The sequence below is a fragment of the Podarcis pityusensis genome, assembly GCF_964106645.2.
Source record: "Podarcis pityusensis genome assembly, chromosome: 9".
Lineage (NCBI taxonomy): Eukaryota > Metazoa > Chordata > Lepidosauria > Squamata > Lacertidae > Podarcis > Podarcis pityusensis.
This window is the reverse complement of record NC_138034.1, coordinates 72,825,870-72,852,854: the sequence shown is the minus strand read 5'-3', so window position 1 is coordinate 72,852,854 and position 26,985 is coordinate 72,825,870. Positions and strand designations below refer to the sequence as shown.

Here is a 26,985-nt window from a genome sequence, read left to right as displayed (position 1 = left end):
GTTGTGGCATACATAAAGAAAGTTCTGTCCTTCTTTGACACCATTTGGCCGACCATGCCCAGGAGAAAGGCCTCTGGTTTCTTCAGAAAGGTATATTTAAATACCCTTTTCATTTCATTATAAATCATCTCCCAGAAAGCCTTAATCCTTGGGCACGTCCACCAAAGGTGAAAGAATGTACCTTCGGTTTCTTTACATTTCCAACATTTATTATCGGGCAAATGATAGATTTTTGCAAGCTTGACTGGTGTCATGTACCACCTGTATATCATTTTCATAATATTCTCTCTTAAGGCATTACATGCCGTAAACTTCATACCTGTAGTCCATAACTGTTCCCAGTCAGCCATCATTATGTTATGTCCAACATCTTGTGCCCATTTAATCATAGCAGATTTCACTGTTTCATCCTGAGTATTCCATTTCAACAGCAAGTTATACATTCTTGACAAATTCTTAGTTTTGGATTCTAACAGTTCCGTTTCCAATTTTGATTTTTCCACCTGGAAGCCAATTTTCTTGTCCAAATTATATGCCTCCATTATCTGATAATAATGAAGCCAGTCTCACACTTTGTTTTTTAATTTCTCAAAACTCTGTAATTTCAGTCTATCTCCATCTTGTTCCAAAATTTCCCAATATTTCGGCCATTTGGCCTCCATATTGAACTTTTTCAGAGCTTTCGCTTCCATCGGTGACAGCCACCTTGGGGTTTTATTTTCCAATAAGTCCTTGTATCTTATCCAAACATTAAACAATGCTTTCCTGACAATATGGTTTTTAAATGCTTTATGTGCTTTGACCTTATCATACCACAGATATGCATGCCATCCAAATACATTGTTAAAACCTTCTAGATCCAAAATGTCAGTGTTTTCAAGAAGCAGCCATTCTTTCAACCAGCAAAAGGCTGCTGATTCATAGTAAAGTTTAAAGTCTGGCAGGGCAAATCCACCTCTTTCCTTTGCATCTGTTAATATTTTAAATTTTATTCTAGGCTTCTTGCCCTGCCAGACAAATCTAGAAATATCTCTCTGCCACCTCTTGAAACAGTCCATTTTGTCCACAATTTGCAATGTTTGAAACAAAAACAACATTCTAGGCAATACATTCATTTTTACCGCAGCAATACGACCCAGCAGTGAAAGCTTCAAATTTGACCAAATTTCTAAATCTTTTTTCACTTCAGCCCAGCATTTTTCATAGTTGTCTTTAAATAAATTCCCATTTTTTGCTGTCATGTTAATCCCCAGGTATTTAACTTTCTTAACCACTGTTAAACCTGTCTCATTCTGAAACCTCTCTCTCTCCATTGGTGTTAAATTTTTCTCTAAAACCTTGGTTTTTAACTTATTCAATTTAAATCCTGCAACTTGACCAAATTCTTGAATCAGTTCTAAAACCCTTTTGGTACTAGATTCTGGCTCCTGTAACGTCAATACTAAGTCATCTGCAAATGCTCTCAATTTGTACTGTTTGGCTCCGACATGTATACCTTAAACCAACTAGTCCCTTCTAATCATATTCAACAAAACCTCCAGGACCGGTATAAAAAGCAATGGGGAGATTGGGCAACCTTGTCGTGTCCCTTTTTCTATCTTAAATTCTTCCGTCACCACATTATTTACAATTAATTTAGCCTTTTGTTCAGAATATATTGCACTTATACCGTTTTCAAAGCCTTGGCCTACCCCCATACCCTGTACAGATTGAAGTCCTTTTTTAGCATCGCCTCTAACCGTCTCCCGTTTTTCTTCACAGTTGTAGCCGCCTTCGACAAATTCAGAACATCCTGACGCAGAGCAGCAAATCCCAGCCAGATGGAATACTGTGCATTTTGGGTAAGTTCTCCCTACTTATTCAAGTGCACGGACAGCATTATTGAAATGTGCAAGCTAAAGCCAGAAGTTGTGTTTCAGGATCCTAGAAATATTCAAAGAGGGCTCAAGCATTTGAGGAATGTTACTTGCCCATAGCAGCTGAAATGTGTTGATGAGTTGAATGCAGAGCCCCTTAGAAATGAATGGAACGAAGAGGTCACACAGTTTTAAATCTCTGGCTAATGCCAAGGACCCATGTGCTTTTAAGGATTTAGTGGTCTCCTAAGAAGCACATAGAGACAAGGCAAACATTGAGGATGGGCTGTGGCTCCATGATGGAGAACATGCTGGGCATTGGAAGGCTCTGGGTTCAATCCTTGTCATCTCTAATTGAAAAGGTAAGGTAGGGAGATGCCTGGCCTTTTATCCCTGGACTTGAAACTGGCTCTTCCCAAAAGACCAGTGTGCGGAAATGGAAAGAAGTGTGTTTGCTGCTTCAAGGAGAGCGGGAGCCCCAGATAAAATAAATCAGGTGTCAGGGACTTGCTAGATGATGAAGAATGGTGGGTGGCTTCTGCCAGAGAACCCCCTGCAGGCATGGCCAAAGTTGGCCCTCCAGATGTTTTGGGACTAGAACTCCCATCATCCCTAGCTAACAGGACCAGTGGTCAGGGATGATGGGAATTGTAGTCCCAAAACATCTGAAGGGCCAAGTTTGGCCATGCCTGCTAGGGAAACCTCAGAAGAGGAAGGCTCAGAGCCAGGGAAGTGGTGTTGGGACATGGAAGACAGGTCAGAGGATGAAGTGTGGGGGCAGAATGCTTGAATGCTGAACAAGCCACAGAGTTGAGTGAGACAAGCTTTGCAGTCTGCATACTTGGAGCAGCCTTCGTTGTTGAAAGACAGATACAGTGGTACCTCAGGTGACATACGCTTCAGGTGACATACACTTCAGGTTACAGACTCCACTAACCCAGAAATAGTGCTTCAGGTTAAGAACTTTGCTTCAGGATGAGAACAGAAATCGTGCCCTATTAGCCCCATTAGCTAAAGTGGTGCTTCAGGTTAAGAACAGTTTCAGGTTAAGAACGGACCTCTGGAACGAATTAAGTACTTAACCCGAGGTACCACTGTACAGTGGACGCTTGGGTTGTGAGCGTGATCCATGCGGTATGCACATTTGCAACCTACAGCGTTCGCAACCTGTGTATGCGCATGCACGGTTTGCTATTCGACTCTTCTGCGCATGCGCGACCGCCGAAACCCGGAAGTAACCCGTTCGGGTACTTCTGGGTTTCGACGATCTGTAACCCGAAAAAACGCAACCTGAAGCGCCTGTAACCCGAGGTATGACTGTACTACAAAAAAGAGTGAATCTCTCTTGAGTACTGGAGGCTGAATAATGTGACTGGCCTGAGAGATTTGTCTCTAAACGTGGAGGCAGCGCTGGAAAATTTTCAAGCAATCTTGTCATGCTTCCTGGACGGTCGTGAGTAAGGCTGACGGTGGAGTGAGTTGGGATGTGAGACACTTTCCTGCTTCCTTTCTCCCTCCCCGTCCTCATTCCAAAACGTATCATTAGAAGAAGGCTTGTTTTTCACTGTCTTCTTCTGTGTTTCAAGTTTGTGAAATTTATGTGCGAACTTGCGTTGCGTTTAACTGTGAACATGCACCAAGGACTGGCTAGCAGATGGGTTGGAAAGAGGAAGATTAAATGAGGTGCAGCTTGGAAGAAAAAAAGAGGCATGGTTTTGTCTGAGTAGTTAAACATTCTGGGCACTGTATATTATCCATCCATGAGTCAGGGAGAAATCTCTGTGGTAAGGGAAACGGCTAAACACAATTAAGGTTCAATTTAGGAATGCTTTGGGGGAAAACTTTGCAGTTTGCATGATGTGCCACTTCTAGCCGGCCCTGGATTTCTTGGTTAAATCTAAGCCATGCAAAAGGGCGCTTGCCTGGACCCTAACCAGAAAGTTGCTTTTAGGTGGCTTAACCCAAACTTTGATAACTCTCTGAAGTTAAAGCCATTTGCAGGACACTAGGAATGTGACAAGAGGCTTTGTGGAGACTGAACTATAATTACTCTGGTAAAAAATAACTGAATGCTGTGAAGAAAACTAACAATCCAGGAGGACTGCTGTTCCGCCTGGCCTTTGGCTTGGAGTCAATTTGATTCCCTCCCCCTCTTCTTTTTTCCTTTCTCCTCTTGTGATGAGGCTGCATTTTAATGTTGTATTTAACCTAGATTTTAAAGTTGTATTCCAATCAACTTGTTTTTATTATTGGTTGTTAGCCGCCCTGAGCCCGGCCTTGGCTGGGGAGGGCGGGGTATAAATAAAATTTATTATTATTATTATTACTATTATTTCTGCTTGAAATAATAATAATAATGATGATGATGAGGGTGAAAGAGGAGAGCGCAAAATATGGTCTGAAGCTCAACATCAAAAAAACGAAGTTCATGGCCACTGGGCCCATCACCTCCTGGCAAATAGAAGGGGAAGAAATGGAGGCAGTGAGAGATTTTACTTTCTTGGGCTCCATCTTGATCACTGCAGATGGTGACAGCAGTCACAAAATTAAAAGACGCCTGCTCCTTGGGAGAAAAGCGATGGCAAACCTAGACAGCATCTTAAAAAGCAGAGACATCACCTTGCCAACAAAGGTCTGTATAGTTAAAGCCATGGTTTTCCCAGTAGTGATGTATGGAAATGAGAGCTGGATCATCAAGAAGGCTGATCGCTGAAGAATTGATGCTTTTGAATTATGGTGCTGGAGGAGACTCTTGAGAGTCCCATGGACTGCAAGAAGATCAAACCTATCCATTCTGAAGGAAATCAGCCCTGAGTGCTCACTGGAAGGATAGATCCTGAAGCTGAGGCTCCAGTACTTTGGCCACCTCATGAGAAGAGAAGACTCCCTGGAAAAGACCCTGATGTTGGGAAAGATGGGGGGCACAAGAAGAAGGGGACGGCAGAGGCCGAGATGTTTGGACAGTGTTCTCGAAGCTACCAGCATGAGTCTGACCAAACTGCGGGAGGCAGTGGAAGACAGGAGTGCCTGGCGTGCTCTGGTCCATGGGGTCACGGAGAGTGGGACACGACTAAACGACTAAACAACAAGAACAACTATTATTATTATTATTATTATTATTATTATTATTATGCAAAGTGCTAATGGGCAGCACAGGAGAAGAAGGCAAGCAGGGGCACTCCATCATCTGCACTGAGAAGCCAGCTGCCATCAGGTTGCTGCCTGCATCAATTGTCACCTGGCGGTAGCCATTCCATCAGGCTGCAGAGGAAGGGAAGTGGGGCCACTCTGTCAGTTCAACTGCAAAACCAGCAGCTTTTGATTCCTCCTCTTCCTTGAACTGTTTCATGCCAGCTGGTCATGCAAGCGCTTTGCAGCTAAGCCTTAAAAGTGTGCTATTTTTCTTGACCTCTGGAAGTCTTTTTTTGTCTGAAGAGTAGGGTAAAAATGCTCCAAACCCTGCTCTAAACAATTAAATTCACATTTTTCTTTCACCCTTCAAGCCCGTTTTGCATTTGTGTCATGTCTTTTAGAGTATACATGTCAAGGCAGAGGCTGACTTACTAATCTTTGTCAGCTGCCCTGGGAGCCTTTTCAGCGGAAGAGCAGCCTAAAACTGCTGTAAATAATAAAATCCATTCTTCCCCAGTAATGACCTCTTGTGCCCCTTCCCTTCCCCATATGAGTTATCTCTAGAATTGCCCCCTGGCACTACAGAGTAGCTTTTAGGTACTTCCATGATGAAAGGAGGTTGCACAGCCGACCAGAATTAATTTGCAAGGCTTGCGTCCGCAGATCTGTATATTATGAACGGTGCAAATGTTGCTTAGATCAGGAGTTAATAGAGATGTGTCAGGACTTGGGAGCCTTAGCTAGGAATCACTCAGCTGTATCTCTGGGGGCAAAGACCTGAAAATAAGTGGAGCTGCTGCAGTATCAAGATGGGGAGAACCTCCTGAACGTACAGCATGAATTGCAACGATAAAATTAACGCAGAGCTGTGCTGGCAACATTGCAGAAAAAGAGTGCTTGGCGTGTATATGTGTGGGAATGTTATAATTATTGCTGCATTACAGTCATACCTCGTGTTGCGTTCCACTCTTGTTACTGGACTTTCAGCTTACGAACGCAGCAAACCCAGAAGTGTTTACTTCCAGGTTCGCCGCCCGCGCATGCGCAGAAGTGATCTGCGTGCTATGCACAGAAGCGGTCGATCGCACCATGCACATGCGCAGAAGCGCTCTAGTTGCAGACTTTTCAGGGTGCAAACAGCACCCCAAAACAGATTAAGTCCGCAACTAGAGGTACCACTGTATTGTGATAGGTCTTAATATTTTTTACGGCTCGTGCATTTCAGAGGCTAAATTAAAAATGGGCGGGAGGTAGGGAAACCAGTCAGGTGTCAAGCCCACGCCTGGGGCACGATGAATGAGCAGAATATAAAACCTCCTAACTTGTATATAAAGAGTCTAACTTCCGTGCCCTGTGCAACTCTGAGAGGCACCTGAGTGCCCTAGATTTCTTGCCATGGTCTTCCTGGGCTTTTGTCTGGCCCCTGCTTATAAGTCTGGATTTACTGGCAGCCTTTGAGTTGTATCCCAGCGTAACCCCGTGTGAAAGCCGAGACAGAACAGTGACACAGGAAGCCAGGCTGTTGTGAGAGCTGCAGCTGGTTCCAGCCACGAAAGAGGCCGCCAGATATTAACTGTGATCAGATCCTGGACAGCATTCATCCTTTCTCGGGTAGCACAGGCTAGATGGGCTAATTAAATGCTTACGGCATGACATATCAAATTTTTCTGTGCTTGGTCCCATCTGAAACCCCTTTGTGAGCCATTCCCCCAAATGCACCCCTGTTGCATTTCCAGCTAGCTTCTCCTGAAAGAGGGGGAATGTCAACCCAAGCCTGGGAATTTCTGCCCCCTTCTGTTCCTCTCCTCTTAAGCTGGGTTTCATTTTTCTATTCTTTTCTTTTGTTTCATTGGGGAGGATCTGCTGCAGTCCTCAGCCTTAGGGAAATGTTTCAACTCGAATGTTTCGACTCGAAGCTGGAAAATGCATTTTAAGTGCATTGCGGTCAGTATCAGAATTGTAGCAAAGGCGGATTTAAGGGAGTACGACAGGTTTAGTCGCACCGGGTGCAGAGCCTTGGGAGCGCTGCAACTATGATGTAGAATGGAAGGTGGGGTGGGCACCAAATGTTGGTGTCACACAGGGCACTGCGGAAATTTGAGACCCCCAAAGTTCTGTTGCTGATTTTAGGTTACCTGGGTAACCGTGTTCTGGAGGTATTTCCTCTAGTCATAATCAAAATAATTTGCTCTAGCTGACCGGGCAAATAAGCCTTACACTAACTGGTGGCTCTTTCTTTCTTTCTTTCTCTCTCTCTCTCTCTCTCTCTTTTTTTGGGGGGGAGACACAGATTTGCTTACTTAGGTATGTGTACAGATTTGCTAACTGAGATATGTGCACGAAATAAATAAAAAAATTAAAAAACTGTCCAGTAGCACCTTGGAGACCAACTAAGTTTGTTCTGGGGTATAAGCTTTCATGTGCATCTTAAAAAGCAGGGACATCACCTTGCCAACAAAGATCCGTATAGTTAAAGCTATGGTTTTCCCACTAGTGATGTATGGAAGTGAAAGCTGGACCATGAAGAAGAACGGATGCTTTTGAATTATGGTGCCGGAGGAGACTCTTGAGAGTCCCATGGACTGCAAGAAGATCAAACCTATCCATCTGGAAGGACAGATCCTGAAGCTGAGGCTCCAAGACTTTGGCCACCTCATGAGAAGAGAAGACTCCCTGGAAAAGACCCTGATGCTGGGAAAGATGGAGGGCACAAGGAGAAGGGGACGACAGAGGACGAGATGGTTGGGCAGTGGAAGACAGGAGTGCCTGGTGTGCTCTGGTCCATGGGGTCACGAAGAGTTGGACACGACTAAACGACTAAACAACAACAAGTGCATGCACACTTCTTCAGAAACCAATATGGGTAGATATGTGTAGGTAGACTGGCTAGGAGACCTATTGGCAAGGCCACAATATAAAAACATGAGTTCAAGGAAGGATAGCTATGAATGAAAAATGCAAAGAACAAAATGTATTGGCAGTTGAAATGTGTGTGAGATTCCATTATTAAAAAGGATGCTTTTCTTTTTTGTTATATACTATATCTATATTTATATTTATGTGTGTAATATTTGTTGCATGCTCTATTATATTGTGTGTGTGTGTTTAGTATAAATATATAAATGAAGTTTGATTATTTAAAAGAAAAATCAGAAATTAACCTGAAGTGGCATGTTGCGAGTGGGACTAGATTCCCTTGGGGGTCTTTCTCCCGAGCCTTTGACTCTTACCTTGCCCCCTCAGCACAGCCAGCCCCTTGCGATGATTACTCTTAACATTTGCCTTCTGCTAAGCTGGAGGTTATTTCTTGGAAAGCTGTCGGCTCTCTCCTGCCGTGACTCAGGGATTTATTCCATAATTCTCATGGGCTCATGTTTTAATCATAAATCTTGCGTTGGAAGAATTAGGTCACCAGATTAGCTTAATAGGAAGCTTCAATCAGCAGCATATCAATTAAGGAGAAATGGTATTTTCAGAGGCAGATGTGGAATGATTAAGGAAGCGCCCCGGTGCCCTGCTGCTCAGCACCGTGGTTTGGACAGTCTGTAGCATCGTGCTCTTCTCCCCGCTGTCTGGGGAATTCAGTCAGTGATAGGGTAGGTAAGGTAAAGGTAAAGGGACCCCTGACCATTAGGTCCAGTCATGGCCGACTCTGAGGTTGCGTGCTCATCTCACTCTATAGGCCGAGGGAGCCGGCGTACAGCTTCCGGGTCATGTGGCCAGCATGACTAAGCCGCTTCTAGCAAACCAGAGCAGCACACGGAAACGCCGTTTACCTTCCTGCCAGAGCGGTACCTATTTATCTACTTGCACTTTGATGTGCTTTCGAACTGCTAGGTTGGCAGGAGCAGGGACCGAGCAGCAGGAGCTCACCCCGTCACAGGGATTCGAACTACTGACCTTCTGATCAGCAAGCCCTAGGCTCTGTTTAAAGCATATATTTAAAGCATGAGGATTATGCAGATAACACTAGCAATGGGAAACGGGAGGATGTGCTGGGATGCATATTGCATCTTGTGTACCGCAGTAGCATTTGATCCGAGAGATGGCTTAATGGACACAGCTGTGTGGAGTGTGATATCCATAGAATCATAGAATTGTAGAGTTGGAAGGGACCCTAAGGATCATCCAGTCCAACCCCCTGCAATGCAGGAATATGCAGCTGTCCCATATGGGGATTGAACCTACAACCTTGGCGTTATCAGCACCACGCTAATGAACTATCCGTGAGATGTATGTTGGGAAACAGAGTGGAAGCATATCAGATATCAGCCCCTGCAATTGATGGGCACTATGAGGATCCTATATTGGCCAAACCTTGATATAAAGACTGGACTGAGCCTGGCCTTCTGACCTTCTCTGGCTTCCAGTGTATTGTATTCTGTTTCTCGTGGGTCAGGCGTCTCCAAAAACTAGTCTTTGGAGTCCTGGTTTGGAAAGCAGGAACCTCAGATCTGGATTTGTGTATGGCAATTCCCAACATGACCCAGATAAGTAATGGTTTTGTGTCGCCTTAATCCATGTGAGAGTGGAAGCCCAGGGCAGGCTGCCCACAGATCTCCAGTTACTGTTACCTGTCGGTCGCCAGCCAAACGTTGGGAGGAACTTCAGAAACAGAGCACAATGGAAGCAGCCATCCTTTGTTCTCAGTGGCTCGTATCTAGCAATTAAGGGCTAGGGAGCAGGAGAAAGGAGAGGAAGAGAGACTGGGAAAATGGACGTCGCTCTCCTGGGTATCTTGGCCAGTAGCCACTGATGGACCTGGGGTGAAAAAGCACGCAGCCCCACTTGAAGTAGATCCACCGTCAAAGAAGGCAGAGAGATCCAAACACACAGGGGACCAGTTCTGTGCCTCAAATGGCAATCGCAAATGTTGAAGCAAAGGTTGAAGTATTTTGGATTTGGGGACAGATTATTCGCACAGAAGGAAAGGTGGGGCATGACCTTGGCAGCACCGTTCAAAAATGCTTTTATCCTCCTCTTCATTTGTTCCTGACACCATCTGTTGCTCAGAAGCTCTCTCCCCTTCCAAACTGTCCTCCAGTGCTCCCTGGTTGACCTTGCCGTCCCAATTCCCAGCTCTGCACTTGCCGTTCTTCGGCTTAGTGTATCATAAAGGGATTTTGGGGGAAAAATGATGCTCAATTGTTCCAAACTGGGTAGTGGCCTGAGGTCAACCGGCGTTGCCAATCCCTTTCTGAAAGGGGCAGCTCTGGGCTGGATTTGCGGCTTAGTGTGGGGGAAATAAATATGAAGTGCCGTCCGCCTCCTTAAATTGCTTCTGTAGCATTGTGCCACAAGGCTTTTCTGCTCATTGTTTTTCAAGCAGCTTGCACCTGACCGCATCTCTGTTCCCTTCCAACTGCTCTTCATTCTCTTTTTTTGGCCCAGTGTCATCCGTTACGAGCATTTTGTGGCCGGTGCAAGCATTATAGATATTTGGAGGCCTGATGCCACCACAAGAGCTGTTCTTCATGACTAGGCTTTCTGGGAACCTTGGTTTCCTAGCTTCTTGTAGGTCCTTGGCTTGCCCTCTTGATTTCAGGGATTGCTTACTGTTGGCTTGCCTCGCCTTATGCAATCAGCTGATTGGCTCTGGGAGCGTGCCTTCAAAGTCCCTATGGAACAAGCAGTTTAGATCAGGCTTCCTCAACCTCGGCCCTCCAGATGTTTGGGACCTGTGTCAGACCTATATAGGCCCATGGGCTAGAGATTCCCCCTGCTGCTCTTCAGGACCTATTGCAATTTCAAAAATTGGTTCCCACCACCACCACCCTTGTGTATTCCTTTGTTTTAGTGGTCAGGGTATGTTGGAAGCTGCAGCCTGCTTCCAAAGCATAGGAGACTTAGGAAGAAGGCAGGGACTCCAAACATTTCCCTAGTTTTAGTTGGTTGTTCTGTGATTGGATCAAATCTACGCTTCCAGGTGCCATAAGAAAGCTGCAGAGATAGTGCAGGATAGTGCACACCCTGGAAATGATCTCTTTCAGCTTCTGCCTTCTGGAAGAAGGTACAGGGTTATAAAGACTAGGACTAGCCACCAGAGAAACAGTTTCTATTCAAATGCGATTTTGGTTTTAAACGCAGTGTAAGGTAGTCTCCATGGAAGTATATTGTATTTAATTATGGGGTATCAGAGTTTTTAGGGGGCTAACCAGGCTGGGATAGCTGGGATATCAGGTTGTTAGTTTCTGAATGTCTGATGTAGATTTTCAATTTTGTTGTTCTGTATGGGACAATAACAATAAAGATTATCGTATTGTATCGTATTTGGAATCGGAACTGTTGGTTCTTTCCTCCCTATGTTGACCTTACTGTTCATTCCTTACGCTTCCTTCTGCAGGGATTGACAGCCGATACAACGAGGGCTGCCGGGAACTGGCAAACTACCTTCTCTTTGGCTTGTACAACCAGAGCAACAATGAATTTGAAAGATCGGGGTTTCCTGAAGAGGTCCTTGACGGTAAGGGAAAGTGGTGCTATGCGCTATTTTAAGATGAACACTCAAGGGGGTGAATAAGTCTGGTCTTCTTTCACTTCTTTTGATATCCTTTGAGTCTCTCCTTGTGTACTGTATGCAAGGAAGAGGCTAGACAGTTTATTGCTCCTGGTTCTTTCCTAAATCGTCTTTGTGGACGTTGATACAACCCACCCTCTTCCATTTTGCTCCCACGGGTATTCCATTTTATTTAGTTAATTGTTTTTATTCGTGGCATTTCTCTCTAGCCCCTAAACCGAAGTTCTCTGGACAACATACGTTAAAAATGGTTAAAATGTAATGGAGACAATTGAACGCAGGCAGGCCTTAAAATAGAAATTTTTTTTGTCAAGACATCAGAATCCATTCAAAAGCCCAAGGTAAAGGTAAAGGGACCCCTGACCATTAGGCCCAGTCGTGACCGACTCTGGGGTTGTGGCGCTCATCTCACTTTATTGGCCGAGGGAGCCGGCATACAGCTTCTGGGTCATGTGGCCAGCATGTCTAAGCCGCTTCTGGCGAACCAGAGCAGCGCACGGAAACGCCGTTTACCTTTCCACCAGAGCGGTACCTATTTATCTACTTGCACTTTGACGTGCTTTCAAACTGCTAGGTTGGCAGGAGCAGGGACCAAGCAACGGGAGCTCACCCCGTCGCAGGGATTCGAACCGCCAACCTTCTGATCGGCAACCCCTAGACTCTGTGGTTTAACCCACAGTGCCATCCGCGTCCAGAATCCATTCAAAACCCCAAAGACCATCTCCAAAAGCCTGGGAGCACTAACTTCCAGGCGGACTTGGGGCCACCAGTGCAAAAAATGAAATGCGTCTGCTCGGCCATGAACTTTTTGGGTGGCCTTGAGCAAAGAGCTCCCTTGGGTTGTTTCCTACATAACTGCCTCCTCTACCTACTTTGTAGGTGATTGTGCCAGCCTGGATACTACGTGTGATTTTTACACATGTCAGCACATACCTTTTGAACATCATAAAGGGAAAATATTGAGGGCAAAGTGGTCCTCTAACTCCGCTGCCTGTTCCATATTTTGTCATTTAGAAGGGAGGGATCACAAGGACTTAAAACAAAAAACCCAAAGTCCCTGAGTTTGTTTTCCTTTACCCTCCCCGTCTCTTTTTCCTTTTGTGTCACGTATTTCCAGTTACCATATGGAGGGCAGACACTGTATTGTCTGTTAATGATCTTTTATAAATTGCTCTGGGAGCCCCATTAGCTAAAGAGCGAGTAAAAATGTATTAAATAAGTAAGGACTTGTGTGAGCGTTGCATCGGGAGGACAAACAGGTTAGTGACTTGAAAATAACATTAGGTTGATTTCTTGCTCCTTTTAGATGTGATCCTACTAATAAAGCCAGACAGCGTCCATCTCTATTGCAACCCTGTCAACTACAACTACCTTTTGCCATATGTAGCATTCTGGAGAAACTTGCATTTCCACTGCCTGACTGAAAACGAGGTGAGTGGCCGAGTAGCAAACATAGAAAGAACATTTGTCTGAGGCCGTCCTGAGTTGCAGCAGTTCCGGCTTCCCACGGAGGCCTTTGGTGTTGCAGAAGGTCTCCTAATTCGGTGGAATTGATATGATCCAATGAGACGCTGTTGCAGTGGTCAGACTCCCGACTCCCTGCTCTTTCGTGGAATTGAAATTAAAAATGGCTAAGAAATGAAAACAGAAGCTTTGCCTGACTTGCAGCTTGATATTGTGCAAGAGCACTTGGAGGTGACACTGGGTTCAGAGGAGCTTACTCTCGAGTAAGTGTGCACAGGATAGCAGCCGTGATCTGTGCTTCATATCACCATTATGTCAAGATGGTGACTTTGAAAAAGGCATAGTGAACCCCTTTCTTGTTAGTTCTGGGGATAAGCTTTCGTGTGCATGCACACTTCTTCAGATACGAAAGAACTAACTTGGTGCTTTTGGACAATTTTTAAATTTTCATTTATTTATTTCATCTGCGTCAGACCAACACGGCTACCTACCTGAACCCTTTCTTGTTGCTATTCCACAGTTCTTGCTATTTGGATCATTTTGTGAGAATATGGAGAGGGAAGAAAGAGACCAAATAATTGAGTCTGAGCCTTGATCCTGTCTGGTGCTTATGCTGCAATTCTCAAGCTGGTCAACAGCTGAGGCACAGGACCAATGCTTCCCATACATGTCAGCAGAACAAACCTTTCTTGCCTTGTTGGCTGCATCAAAACTCCATGGAGCGTGGCTAAAAACATCTCTTTCCTGTCAAAATAACCCCGGTGCAGCAGTTAAGTGAGCACTCTCAACCTGGGGCTTAAATACTTGCCTTTTGGCCAACACACCAGTAAGCCTTTGAGCTGCCAGACACACCCAGCTTCTAGGGCTCTGGGTGATCTGAAGTCCGACCCGCTCATTCGTCATTTGGGATTTGTAAAAGAACCTTTCCAGAATGAAACTACCACAAAATGCCTTGGGTGTACGCTCACGGCTCCCCACTCTGCCTGGCCTCAGGAGTGAATAAGGAAGCTTCTGCACACACAGGAACTGGTGGGTTGTGGCACCAGTTGATCTCCTCCTTGGCAAGGAACTGGAGGCTTGCTGCAATTAGATTAGAATCATAGAATCATAGAGTTGGAAGAGACCACAAGGGCCATCGAGTCCAACCCCCTGCCAAGCAGGAAACACCATCAGAGCACTCCTGACATATGGTTGTCAAGCCTCTGCTTAAAGACCTCCAAAGAAGGAGACTCCACCACACTCCTTGGCAGCAAATTCCACTGTCGAACAGCTCTTACTGTCAGGAAGTTCTTCCTAATGTTTAGGTGGAATCTTCTTTCTTGTAGTTTGGATCCATTGCTCCGTGTCCGCTTCTCTGGAGCAGCAGAAAACAACCTTTCTCCCTCCTCTATGTGACATCCTTTTATATATTTGAACATGGCTATCATATCCCCCCTTAACCTCCTCTTCTCCAGGCTAAACATGCCCAGCTCTCTTAGCCGTTCCTCATAAGGCATCGTTTCCAGGCCTTTGACCATTTTGGTTGCCCTCCTCTGGACACGTTCCAGTTTGTCAGTGTCCTTCTTGAACTGTGGTGCCCAGAACTGGACACAGTACTCCAGGTGAGGTCTGACCAGAGCAGAATACAGTGGCACTATTACTTCCCTTGATCTAGATGCTATACTCCTATTGATGCAGCCCAGAATTGTATTGGCTTTTTTAGCTGCCGCGTCACACTGTTGGCTCATGTCAAGTTTGTGGTCAACCAAGACTCCTAGATCCTTTTCGCATGTACTGCTCTGACACCTGGCTTGAGAGCAGTACATGTGAAAAGGATTAAGTGAAGCACCTTTCACATAGTTCACAATGCTTTTGCCTTTGAAGCCTGGTGGTTCTGGAACAAAAACCATTTCTTGGAGCCAGGCTCAATATGTTCTAGCGCTGCACCTGATGAAACCAAACACCTCTCCAGGCCTGTTGGGATTTAAACAGCCTTCAGGAGAGGCAAGATGGGCTCCCTCCTTTATCTGCATATATACTCTCTCGCTGTCTAGATTATCCAGCCCCTCCCTTAAAACTCAACAGTGCTGTTCGTTCTTTTGTCCTGCGATCTGGCTCTGCCGCTTAGAGAGTGAGAACAGAACATGATCTGCATAAGCGTGTCGTACGTTCTGCTTGTCTGAGCCAAGTGCACCCTGTGGTGTCTGTTCCCAGTACATTTCTGAGCACAATTCAAAGCGTTGGTGTTGAGCCCTGAATGGCCTCAGCCCTGTATACCTGAATACCTGTATACCCCCGTCATCCAGCCTGGACATTGAGGTCCAACTCCGATGTTCCCTCGCTGCGAGAAGTGAGGTTACAGGGAAGCAGGCAGAGGGCCTTCTCAGTGGTGGCACCTGCCCTGTGGAACGCCCTCCCATCAGATACCAAGCAGATGAATAACTATATAACAGTTTAGAAGACGTCTGAAGACATCCCTGCATAGGGAAGGTTTTAATGTTGGATGATTTATTATGTTTTTAAAATATTTTGTTGGAAGCCACCCAGAGTGGCTGTTACTGTAAGAAACAGTAAACAAAAGCATTTAAAAAAATCACAAACCTGAAAAACAATTTAAACAACACACTTTAAAACTCAGCTGCCATCTCAGTGTTTCTTCTACCAAGCATACATTTTAATGTTCTGTAAAATAATTGGGTGGCATTCAGTGAAATTTTACTAACAGTGGACTCAGTGACTTGGTCATGTTCGTTAATTGCAGTGAGCGTACTCTGAGTAAAACTCAGCCCATTATTTATTGTAACGTAATAGTTGTAGTAGTAATGTAACGCAAGAGTTTTCTGCAGAGGGCTGTATTCTGTTGGCTGGTTCTGTCTCCTGTTCCAGAGAGAGATGCCTAGAGTCGATCTGTGAGCTCCTCTTTCCCACTGAAGTTTCATACGTTAATGATTTAGGTCACTTCCGTACCATGTATTCAACACACTCTCTTATCTCACTTGAACCATCATGGCTTCTCCCATGGAATTCTGGGAACCGTAGTTTTTTAAGGGTGCTACTTTGCTTCGAGGACTCTTAAATCAGGCTTTCCAAATTTGGCAACGCCTTGAGAGTGAGCAGGACCCCTCCCTGGTTGCTGGGCTTTGTTTTGCAAGCACTTTAGAAATTACGGGTGCAATTACTGTGTTTTGCTTCTTGTAATTGGGTTTTCTCGTATGCCGCAAAATAGGCACCCATGTTGGGTTGAACCAGTCAGCTTTTTGCAATACGAATGTTTCTGCTGTGCCTCTTCTCCCCCACTCTGCCCGGTGCTGCACCACATGGTTTTTTAAGTGGGCCGACTGGATAATGATGTACTAACCACAATGAAAACGAGTTCTTTCATGGAGCTTTGGCACCCGCAGAATAGAGACCCAGCATATGATAGGCATATGATTTAACTGAAGAGACTCCCAGTGTTCCCCTGGAAATAGCAAACAAGCTCTTTTTGCCTTTATCCTTTCTCTTTAAAACAACACCATTAACAGACTCATATAATTCATTTTATATGGCAGTAGGCAATGTTCACAAGGCAGTATCTGAGCTTTCAAGTTGCCCTGAACTCCTTGGTTTGGGGGTTGGAGGGGAGAAAACAGAAAAACATGGTTGTGCATGAGAGAAGATTCTTGAGCCGTGACTACAGCTTGGTCTGTTTTCCAGTCTTGAGAAGGTGATAACAGAAGAAGCTTCTTTCAGATTTAACTGCAACAGGATTAGTGCTCTGGACGGAGCTCATAACTGATGTGCCTTTTGCATATGGCTGCCATGGCTTTGAGTTGGTCTCTGCCGACTTCAGGGAGAGCCAGTGCAGCACAGTGGTTAGAGTGTAGGACTAGGACCTGGGAGATCAGGGTTCAAATCCTCCCTTGGCCTTGAAGCTCACTGGGTGACCTTGGGCCAGTCGCTGCCTCTCAGCCTAACCTACCTCGCAGGGTTGTTGTGGAGATTAAATGAGGGAAGGAAGAACAATATACGCCACCCTGAGCTCCTTGGAGAACAAGGTGGGATTTAAATGCAATGAATAATAATAATATTTGCCGTGAGCTTGCAGGCACCATGTTCACAATGGAACGTGGGCCAGCTTTTCCTTGCACAGTGATTGCTCTTGCTTCACTTTATACAGAGCCATCCCCTGCTGGCTTCTGTGCTTGTTATCAGTGTGAACATGGTCTTTTCAGCCCAAAATGGCTGTGCTTAAAATATAGTGTGGATCGACTAAAGATGGCGACTGCTGTGAGCTGAGAGCGTTACGGGCAGAATAAGAAAGGCATTGCAACATGGGCATTATTTTCCAAATCTTTGGGCAGTGGTTTGAGTATTGATTTGCTGGGTTTTCTCTCTCCCTGTCTGTTTCTTTTAGTATGAAGACGAAGAGGCTGCGGAGGAATTCAAAATTTCCAGCTTTGTAGACATGGTTCGTGACTGCAGTCGAATCGGGATTCCCTTCAGCTCACAAGGTAGGTTTGAAAAAGCCATGCGCACCTTGAGCAGCAGTACACGACGTGCCAACTCCACAGTTCTGTGCTCCTATAATACTTTTAAGTCAGGGACAGGGAAAAATGAGTCACTGGGGTCCATTATTTATATTAAACATGGTATGTGTGGTTCAACAAACAAAGCTCTCTGTCTGTGCCACATGAGGAGTTCTTCCATGTAACTCCTCCTTTATGTAGGGAAAGAATAGGCACCCTTTTTAGAACAGGAAACAAACCTTCCTGTTAATTATGTGAAGCTGGGATATAAAGCCACAGCACAGTCTTGATTTTGTTTTGCTGGAAATAACCAGCAAACATGCTGATGCAAGAAAGCTGCAACAAGCGTCTTGCTTGTAGTTCCATTAAAGAAAGAACTATGAACAGAGAGGAGTGTCTTTATAGTTGCATCAACTGTGGGTTTCCCCGGCAACGGGCTTCCCCTGGTGACCATCCTAGCTATGGGGCTGAGCCACTGAGCCTGCTCCAATTCCTCGCTCCTGTTTTTCAAAGCGAGGCATTCCACTGGTCTCAACGAAAGGCTTTTTGGCACCCTTGAGGGAAGACAGCTGCTTTTTGTAATGGTGCAGGGAGCATTTGAGCAAATGCCTGGAATACAGTGGTTGTGCTGGATGTTGCTCGTTTTTCTTTTCAGTAGGGATTTGTACAGTCATTTTCTCTCTCGATGACTCGTATGCCATACCAGTTGTCTCCTCTTTGTCCTGCATTGGACTTTGAGAAATACCTGTGAAGTTCACAGGAAATGTGCAGTTAAAAAAAAAGTTACAGGAAAAAAGGAATCATCAACTTCAGAATTAACTATTAGGAATCATCAACTTCAGAATTAAGCATCTTCTTGTTGAATTGGCCTTCGACTGCAGACTTAAATTACTGAAGTTACATTGGCACGCAGTGGTCTTTCAGATGGGGATGAAACCCAGGAGGCAAATGATGCCTGCTTTTCCAGGTTAAATAGAAGGGGAATGGAAACTTGGCTGCTGGCCTCTGACTGGAACTGAGCTGGTCTCAACTGGCAAAGGCATCTCAGTCCAGAACATGCACAAACTTAGCAATGCCTCCTTGCTGAGGACCTGACAATGCAATGCAGCTGCGTTCTGTGCAGATGTGTCACAATGTAGGAGAGGATCTGTGTTTAACTGGGAAGACTTCCAAGTGATTTTCAATATGGCAGCCATAAGGAAGAAACATGGAGTCATGCGTCAGCAGCAAAGAAACCAGAAAGGTAGTCCACAATAAACAATTGCTGCAGCATTCTAGATTTAAAAGCGTTCTTTATTGGAAATGAAATACAGTGGTGCCTCGCAAGACGAAAATAATCCGTTCCACGAGTCTTTTCGTCTAGCGGTTTTTTCGTCTTGCGAAGCAACCCTATTAGCGGATTAGCGCTATTAGCGGTTTAGCGGCTATTAAAGGCTTAGCGGCTTAGCGGCTAAAAGGCTATTAGCGGCTTAGCGGCTTAGAAAAAGGGGGGGAAAGCGAAAAAAAATCGCAAGGCTCGCAAGACGTTTTCGTCTTGCGAAGCAAGCCCATAGGGAAATTCGTCTTGCGAAGCGCATCGAAAAACGGAAAACCCTTTCGTCTAGCGGGTTTTTCGTCTTGCGAGGCATTCATCTTGCGGGGCACCACTGTATGCACGTAAGCAAAAATGAATAAATAAGCCCAAATCTTTTTTTCCCTGCCACATTTTTCTAATCTCGTAGGAAGCTGCTTTCTACTGGGTCAGAGTATAGTGGTCAATATAGCAAGGTATTGTCTACACCAGGGGTGGGGTGCTTGGCCAACCTTTTGGGAGCCATATTTGAGTGATGAGCAGGCCAGAGTACTGCCTGCAATGGACGTGACTCTTCCTCTTCTACAATTGGCACCATTTTGACCACACACAACAGCGGGTTCCATACACAAACATCACCCTCTCTTCATCCTCCACCCAAGCAAGTTGGATGCTTGATCACAGTTGAAGGCTGCATCCCAGGCGGGCATTTGAGGAGGGTGTGGGAGAGAAGGATGTTGACCAAGGGCTGGGCAGAAAGGCCATGGGGTGTGTGATTGCTTTTGTCCCACTAGGCCAGAGGTTCCCGGCCAGAGGTTTTCACTGACCAGCAGCAGCTCTTCATAGTCTTGGCTGACGGTCCTTTGCAAACTTTCATAGAGATACCAGGAATTGGAATTGAGATCTTCTGCATGCAAAGCAGCTGCTCTGCCAGAGATCTAGGGCGCTTCTCCAAGGGTGGGGAATTATATTTTCCCCCTTTAAGGAGAACATGGCCTAGTGCATTATTGCATTTACTTCCACATCCTCTTTTTGGCCAAGAGGCATCCTGTGTGTCAGCTTCATGCTCCCGCACACACTCACATCCTAATCCCATGATCTTCTGAATATATTGATTCAGCAAAATGGAAAACGTTAGGGTTTTCCCCATGTACAAATGTTTCACCCTGTTGAAAGGCTGCATTTATTGATTTATTTTCATCTCTAAAGTTCTTAACACGGTTGCATGGGAACCCTGTGGTGCAGTGGGTCAGTGGGTCTGGCTGTTAACGGGGGCAGCTCTGTGATTCTAGGAGTACGTCTTCGTTTATATTGATAATATAATAATAAATTTTATTTATACCCCGCCCTCCCCAGCCAAGACCGGGCTCAGGGCAGCTAACACCAGGTATAAAAACAATTGATTAAAATACAACTTAAAAACAAGATGAAAATACAACATTAAAATGCAGCCTCATTTCAGTAGAAACTCAAATCAAAAACTTTTTGGGGATGAAAATGTCAAATCTTCACCAAGGCCAACTATCCAGACTGGTCCTACGTGGGCCAGAAAAAAGCCAGGGAAGTCCCCAAATAGGAGTTCCATCACAGAAGAAAGGAAAAAAGAAAGAGGGGGAGGGGATCAAGTTGATTCCATTAGAGCATAAGGCAGCCTAAAATCTTTATATAATAACCAACAGAACCGCACCAGCAAGGGAACCCTCTCTAGATAAGCAGAACCATTGCATTAATATACATGGACAGTGCCGCAGTTGCTTAACAAAAGCTGAGGAATTGCACACCCACCCAAATAAAATTGCTTTGTTTCTTCAGGACATCTGCAGATATTTGACATGTTCATTGTTGAAAAGTGGCCGATCGTGCAGGCCTTTGCCCTGGAAGGAATCGGCGGCGATGGCTTCTTCACAATGAAATATGAGGTAAGAGGCTGGAGGGAGGTTTCCTAGCTGAACAACAAGCCCATCACGAGTCCCCCTAAACCAGGACTTTTCTCCCTGCTGTGGTTCATTGGAGGCGCTGGAAAGACTGTGACCGGGGAAGAGTTATTTCATCAACATTGTATTCCAGAGCACCAGACCTCTTCATTTTATTATGGAGTCCCTAGTTTCAGGCTCCACACTTCCACAGCATCTTCCTGTTCCTGTTTTAATGTATATATTATTTTGCTTTGTGTAAACCAAAGAGAAGTGCACAGGATAGGAATCTTGTGTTGCTATGTCTTGAGTGTGCCACCGTTCTCAGGAATGTCCACTGAACAATTTTTTCAACATCTATTTTGGAAACCCCTGTGTTATGCTTTCCTTTTACCAAACCAAGCAACTGAGAAAAACCCTAGTAAAAGAAATTAGCTTTTATTATTACTCTTTCAGATTGCAGAGTTACGCTTTCATCTCTGTTGTGAGCTGTCGGGGGTGTTGTCTGCCGTGGCCCCAAAGGGAACATATCCGTGTAATAGTTATTTTACAGAAACTGCCGGGTGCTGAATGGCACAACGGCGCTTCACGTTCATGGCACTATTCACCAGCCATAATGGCATATTGTGAACATTCCCAGCTGAATGGAGTCTCTGTGAATGGGGATAGTGTTGTACAGGGCAACTTCTTTCCAAACGGAAAGGAAACCAATTGCCTTCTCCTTAAGCATTTTGGTGACTCCTCTGTGTTCTTACTGCCCCTTTCAATCAGCCTAGCATTGCTGCCTGCTTGGCCTTGGGGAGAACTGTAACGCTTGAGCTGCCTTCCCCAACCCGGCGCCCTCCAGATGTTTGGAACTATAATTCCCCGTTCCCAACCCAGCTGTTGAGGAAGGCAGTGTTTGAGAATAGAAGGCCTCGGTCCTGTATACCTGAAGGAGCGTCTCCACCCCCATCGTTCAGCCCGGACACTGAGGTCCAGCGCCGAGGGCCTTCTGGCGGTTCCCTCACTGCGAGAAGTGAGGTTACAGGGAACCAGGCAGAGGGCCTTCTCGGTAGTGGCGCCCACCCTGTGGAACACCCTCCCTTCAGATGTGAAGGAAATAAGCAGCTATCCTATCTTTAAAAGACATCTGAAGGCAGCCCTGTTTAGGGAAGTTTTAAATATTTAATGCAGTATTGTTTTTAACACTCGATTGGGAGCTGCCTAGAGTGGCTGGGGAAACTCAGCCAGATGGGTGGGGTATAAATAATAAATTATTATTATTATTATTATTATTATTATTATTAAAAGCACGGAATGTGCAAGCCCCTTTCAGAACTCTTTCTCTTTGCAGCTGATGGATGTCAGCGTGGACCTGTGGAAAACCTACAGCAAGATTGATCCTGTTTCTCTGGAGAGTTTACTTTACGAGGTAATGTGCCAGACTTTTCTTCCCCTTCACTGCCACCCCCAAGGCAAATTTGACAGAGAATAAGCCCATGTATTTAGATGTATGATTGCATGGAGAGAGGGGTGCTGGTATTCTGATGGTTCATCATGCTGTGGTTTATTTGGTTTCCCTTTTAACATGTTTAGAACTAAAATGACTTTCTACAGGAAATGGCTTTTGTGTGGACCTTCAGAGAAGCCTGGGGTGCCCTGGGACATGCTGTGGGAACTGACCCCACCCTACAGAGTTCCACAAAGTGCTAGCAACGCCTCTTGGGTATCAGTGTGAACTCAAGACTACACACTGCATCATACCTGACGCTCACCTGTTACACACATGGCTGGGGAAGATCGGCGGTAGTAGGCAATCTGTCTCTTGAGAAACTGTGTCCCCGCTTGCGGATGATCTTGGCAAGATGCCAAACGTCCATGGTTCTGAGAAATGCTGAGTCATTTCTGCATCCCATAAAATGGCGTTGGGTCAGTTCAAATGTCATGAAAAACCATAGTTCTCTCCCCCCCCCCCCCCCAATGATTGCAGTGAGTTTGGAGCTTTGTGCTTCTCCCGTTCTGTTTCTTCACATCATTTATTAGCCTCGGTTTGGGGTTATTTCTGAACCAGTGTTCAAAACTCCCATTGTTCTAGGCACATTTTGCAACATGGAATTTCATTAGCGCGAGCAGTTTCTAAGCTCTGAGCGCAGTACTCTGCCTAAGATTTCAGATTAAAACTGCAGAGTTGAAGGAAAGGAGGACCTTTTTCTGCTTCCCCACTTCCAGCTACTCTCTGAAGACTGGAGAAGAGACCCTCTTAAGAATATTAGCGGGGTAGGCAGGGGAAGGACTAGACCATGTGGGAAAACGAACATAATATTTTAGCTGCTGTTCATTCATTTTCAGCTTTGAATTCTTGTTATTCAAAAAGCGTGCCTGTACATTCCGTTGTTGTGCCCATAACCTCGGTTTAAGGTACCATTTAGCTCCTCGCTTTCATATCTCAGTTTCCTACACTGTTGTTTGTTGAAACACGCCATCTTAGTAATACATGGTTTTAAATTGGCTTGTTTCAAACGAGTTTGTCATGTTCAGATACAGAGGGGGAAAGCTTCTCATCACCTCATGACTGCATGGGAGGAAGAGTCGGGAGAGGAGGAGCAATTGAGCCTAAGGCCTCCCGTTATCTCATTCCCGTTAGGATCAATCACGTTTTATTGCGATATCTGAATTGGCTCATTGTGTATGTGCTCTGTGGCTTTGGCCTCATTACTCCCAGACAGCATGGGCAGAAGCCACCAGGAATGCCTTGTGCGCAGAACTTTATGGAATGAATGAGATCCTGTGCAAAACCACAGAGGGAGACGTCACCAGTAATCTGTCTTCTTGCTTTAAAAGGCTGATTGTGTGACTAAGCCTTTCTACCTCTCTCCCACTTGCCACAATGACCTTTGCATAAGCTCAGAGCATTCAGGGTGCGTATTGGAGCTGCATTGCTGTTTTTTCTCCTTCAGTTCCACACATGCAATGATCCTTGCGCTTTTCTTAAAATGACTACTGCAAACCCAGAGGCCTTCTCATTCTGGTGTCTTAACAGTCTGGGCAGTTTTACTTGTGAAAGAGTGGCTGTTCTTAAAGAGGGTTAAAAATCTTCTTCTTCTTCTTTGGCGATCACTCATGAGTCTGTAAGTGACTGTGTAGGCCAATTCTGGATCCACACGTCCTTCCACAATGGGGACATTGGTTTCCGGGCAGGAGTTGATCACGGTGTGGATTTGCCAAGCGTGCCTTCCTCCTGGCGCGTTTCTCCCTCGTGTTCTGAGTTCGAGTGTCTTCAAAGCCCATGACACCTTTGGTAAAGGCTGTTCTCCAACTGGAGCGCTCGCAGGCCAGTGTTTCCCAGTTGTCGGTGTTTATACTACATTTTTTTAGATTTGCCTTGAGACAGTCTTTAAACCTCTTTCGTTGACCACCAGCATTACGCTTTCCATTTTTAAGTTCGGAATAGAGTAGTTGCTTTGGAAGACGTTCGTCAGGCATCTGCACAACATGACCAGTCCAATGAAGTTGCTTCAACACTGGGTTAAAAATGGACCTTGGCTGACACACAGTGGCCATTGATTGAGTTGCCTCCTCCTCTTTAAAGAACAAAAGTACTCTTTGCACAGAGCTGTGTGGGCATCTTTATAGGCGCACACATACCAATGCCATCCAAAATGTCACTCTGTAAAAGTCACAGGTGTGTTAGTCATAAGATACACAGTTCTCACGCTGAGGCCCATAACGATTTTGCACAAACTCAAATGTACTTGAATTCTTTAAAAAACAAAAGCTACAGTTATTGGCCTTCCCAACCCTGTAGCCTGCCCTGCCTTTTCATTTTTGTAAAACCTTCATGTTCTTGCTGAACAGTGCTCTTCCTCTGAGGTTCCATCTGTTCATATATTTTATTTTATTTTATTTAATAGGAAGGTGAGAGCCTCTTTCAGGAGGTCCTTTAAACCTAATCTGACTTGCTATCTTTTTTGTTTTGTTTTGTTTTCCTATGTGGTGGTTTAGGGGAATCATAGAGTTGTAAGGGACCCTGAGGGTCATCTAGTCCAGCCCCCTGCAATGCAGGAATCTCAGTTAGATCATACATGACATAATAGAATCCTAGAACTGTATAGTTTGAAGGTGAGGAATGTTGGTTTTCTCTTAAAGAGAAAATACTAGGTATAATATAAGGATGCCTAAGATCCAGGTTTGGGGCAAGTACTCTTTACTAACAGAACCCTAGTCAAGATTTAAAATTACAAAACATGCAGTGTGGAAATATAGGCTGTTAGACCTTTAAAATATCACCATTTCAGTTCCTTCCAAAGTTCCCCTCTTCCCTTACTGTAGAAAGTAGCTATACGTTTGGTAAGTTATAAAAGGTTTACTTACAAATTCTTCAAAGGTCATATTCATGTGCTTTTCCATACAGCAGTTAGAATACATAGGCAGATAGGTAGCCGTGTTGGTCTGCCATAGTCAAAATAAAAAAAATCCTTCCAGTAGCACCTTTAAGACCAACTAAGTTAGTTCTTGGTATGAGCTTTCGTGTGCAAGCACACTTCTTCAGATACACTGAAACAGAAGTTGCCAGATCCTTCTATATAGTGAGAAGGTGGGGAGGGGTATTACTTTGGTAATTGGTGAAAGTTTCTAAATTATTTGTATAGAAACACTACCCCCTGCTCTGTTTAATTGGATTTTTGTATGCCGCAGACTCGGTCACAGATGCAAAGTAATCTCCTTTAACGGCTGATGTGTTTCTCTCCTCAGGATTTGATGACTTTTGAACATCAGTGGACCAATTTCTTTGCCAATTTTGACACCGAAATCCCTTCCATCCTGGAGCTGTCAGAGTCACAGGCAGGAGAGGTATGTATCTCGTTACGCAAAAGGGGAAACTCTCTTTTTTGGAAACCCATTTTTGGGGAGGAGGAGGGGTGCCTTTTTGCCATTGCGACTCTTCAACAATTGAGACAAAGAAATCCTTGCTGAATTACAGCAAGTCACCCAGAGATCTACCAGTGGACCATAGGTCTAACCTTCTGTCCACCCCTGAATTATACTGCACACATAGTATTTAACAAGTCTTGGTAGGGAAGGGATTTAGCTATCGTGCATCACTGGGAAGGGAATCATTTATGGGAGTTATTATGTTGGCCTGCCTCTAAATCTTACAAGTTCCATTGATTGCAGCTAAAGTTTTTGATCTCTAATTTGAAAAAAACATACACTAAAATCCAAACTATGTGAAGAAATGGGGGGGGGGCGTTGTTTAAAAAATCACATTTGCTAAAATAACATGGGCAAGAACAATATGCCTCTCTTATGCAAGGGTTAGCAAACTTTCAGCAGGGGGCTAGTCCACTGTCTCTCAGATCTTGTGGGGGGCCGGACTATATTTGGGGGGGGGGGAGGAATGAATTCCTATGCCCCACAAATAATCCAGAGATGCATTTTAGATAAAAACACACATTCTACTCATGTAGAAACACCAGGCAGGCCCCACAAATAACCCAGAGATGCATTTTAAATAAAAGGACACATTCTACTCGTGTAAAAACAAGCTGATTCCTGGACTGTCTGCAGGCTGGATTTAGAAGGCGATTGGGCCGCATCTGACCCCCGGGCCTCAGGTTGCCTACCCACGCTCTTATGCATCCAAGGCGTCACTGGTGCCTTGTGAACACAGTAATTCTTGTCTTGGGGGGGGGGGGGGAATTAACAAGCTGGTGTACATAAGGTCATGGCTAAAGTAGCACAGCAGTTGATTGAGAGACTATAAATTTATTCTCACAATGAGCAAACTTTCATCCAGGTTCCAAAAGAAAGTACATTTTTAGGTATAGAGAGGTGTAAAACCCTTGTACATTAATCAGTTGGCTGACGAGTTATGAACCAGGCAGTAAATTACTTAAATTTTACTCCAGCAATCACCATAATGTTTCTGCCACTAATTATGTGCATGAGATTGTCATTATATTTTGGGTGGTGTAAATGCCATGAGCGTTCATTGAATAAGAAAGGGGAGAAATAAATTTCAAGAAATTATATGCCCTATGCACAGTCTGAAATAGTTTGTAATGCACCGCTACACATTTCTGTTGTTGCTTGGATGTGTCAATTATTTCTAATATTCAATATATTTTCTTCCATAGCCATTCCGAAGTTACTTCAGCCATGGGATGATTTCCAGCCATATCACGGACAACAGGTACTCTAAGTGACAGGTTCTTGAGCAAATGCAGTAAAGTGCATTTCATAAAAGCACAGCATGTAAAAGAGTGTTTGCATCTCTAAAACCAAAAGCACTCTGCTATAACTGTGATTTTGGGACACGGGTGGCGCTGTGAGTAAAACCTCA

The 26,985-nt window shown here is 44.8% G+C and overlaps 1 protein-coding gene across 1 annotated transcript in view; it reads left to right on the top strand.

The window, feature by feature from the left end:
- Positions 1 to 26,985, top strand: part of DNAAF9 (dynein axonemal assembly factor 9) — an 83,269-nt gene that overhangs the window by 7,994 nt on the left and 48,290 nt on the right. Inside the window, exons 2-9 of the mRNA XM_081020703.1 lie at positions 1,762 to 1,841; positions 11,332 to 11,451; positions 12,812 to 12,936; positions 17,345 to 17,441; positions 20,560 to 20,666; positions 21,997 to 22,074; positions 25,395 to 25,493; positions 26,780 to 26,835. Of these exons, the coding sequence (XP_080876829.1) occupies positions 1,762 to 1,841; positions 11,332 to 11,451; positions 12,812 to 12,936; positions 17,345 to 17,441; positions 20,560 to 20,666; positions 21,997 to 22,074; positions 25,395 to 25,493; positions 26,780 to 26,835 (762 nt within the window). The remainder of the gene's footprint in view (positions 1 to 1,761; positions 1,842 to 11,331; positions 11,452 to 12,811; positions 12,937 to 17,344; positions 17,442 to 20,559; positions 20,667 to 21,996; positions 22,075 to 25,394; positions 25,494 to 26,779; positions 26,836 to 26,985) is intronic.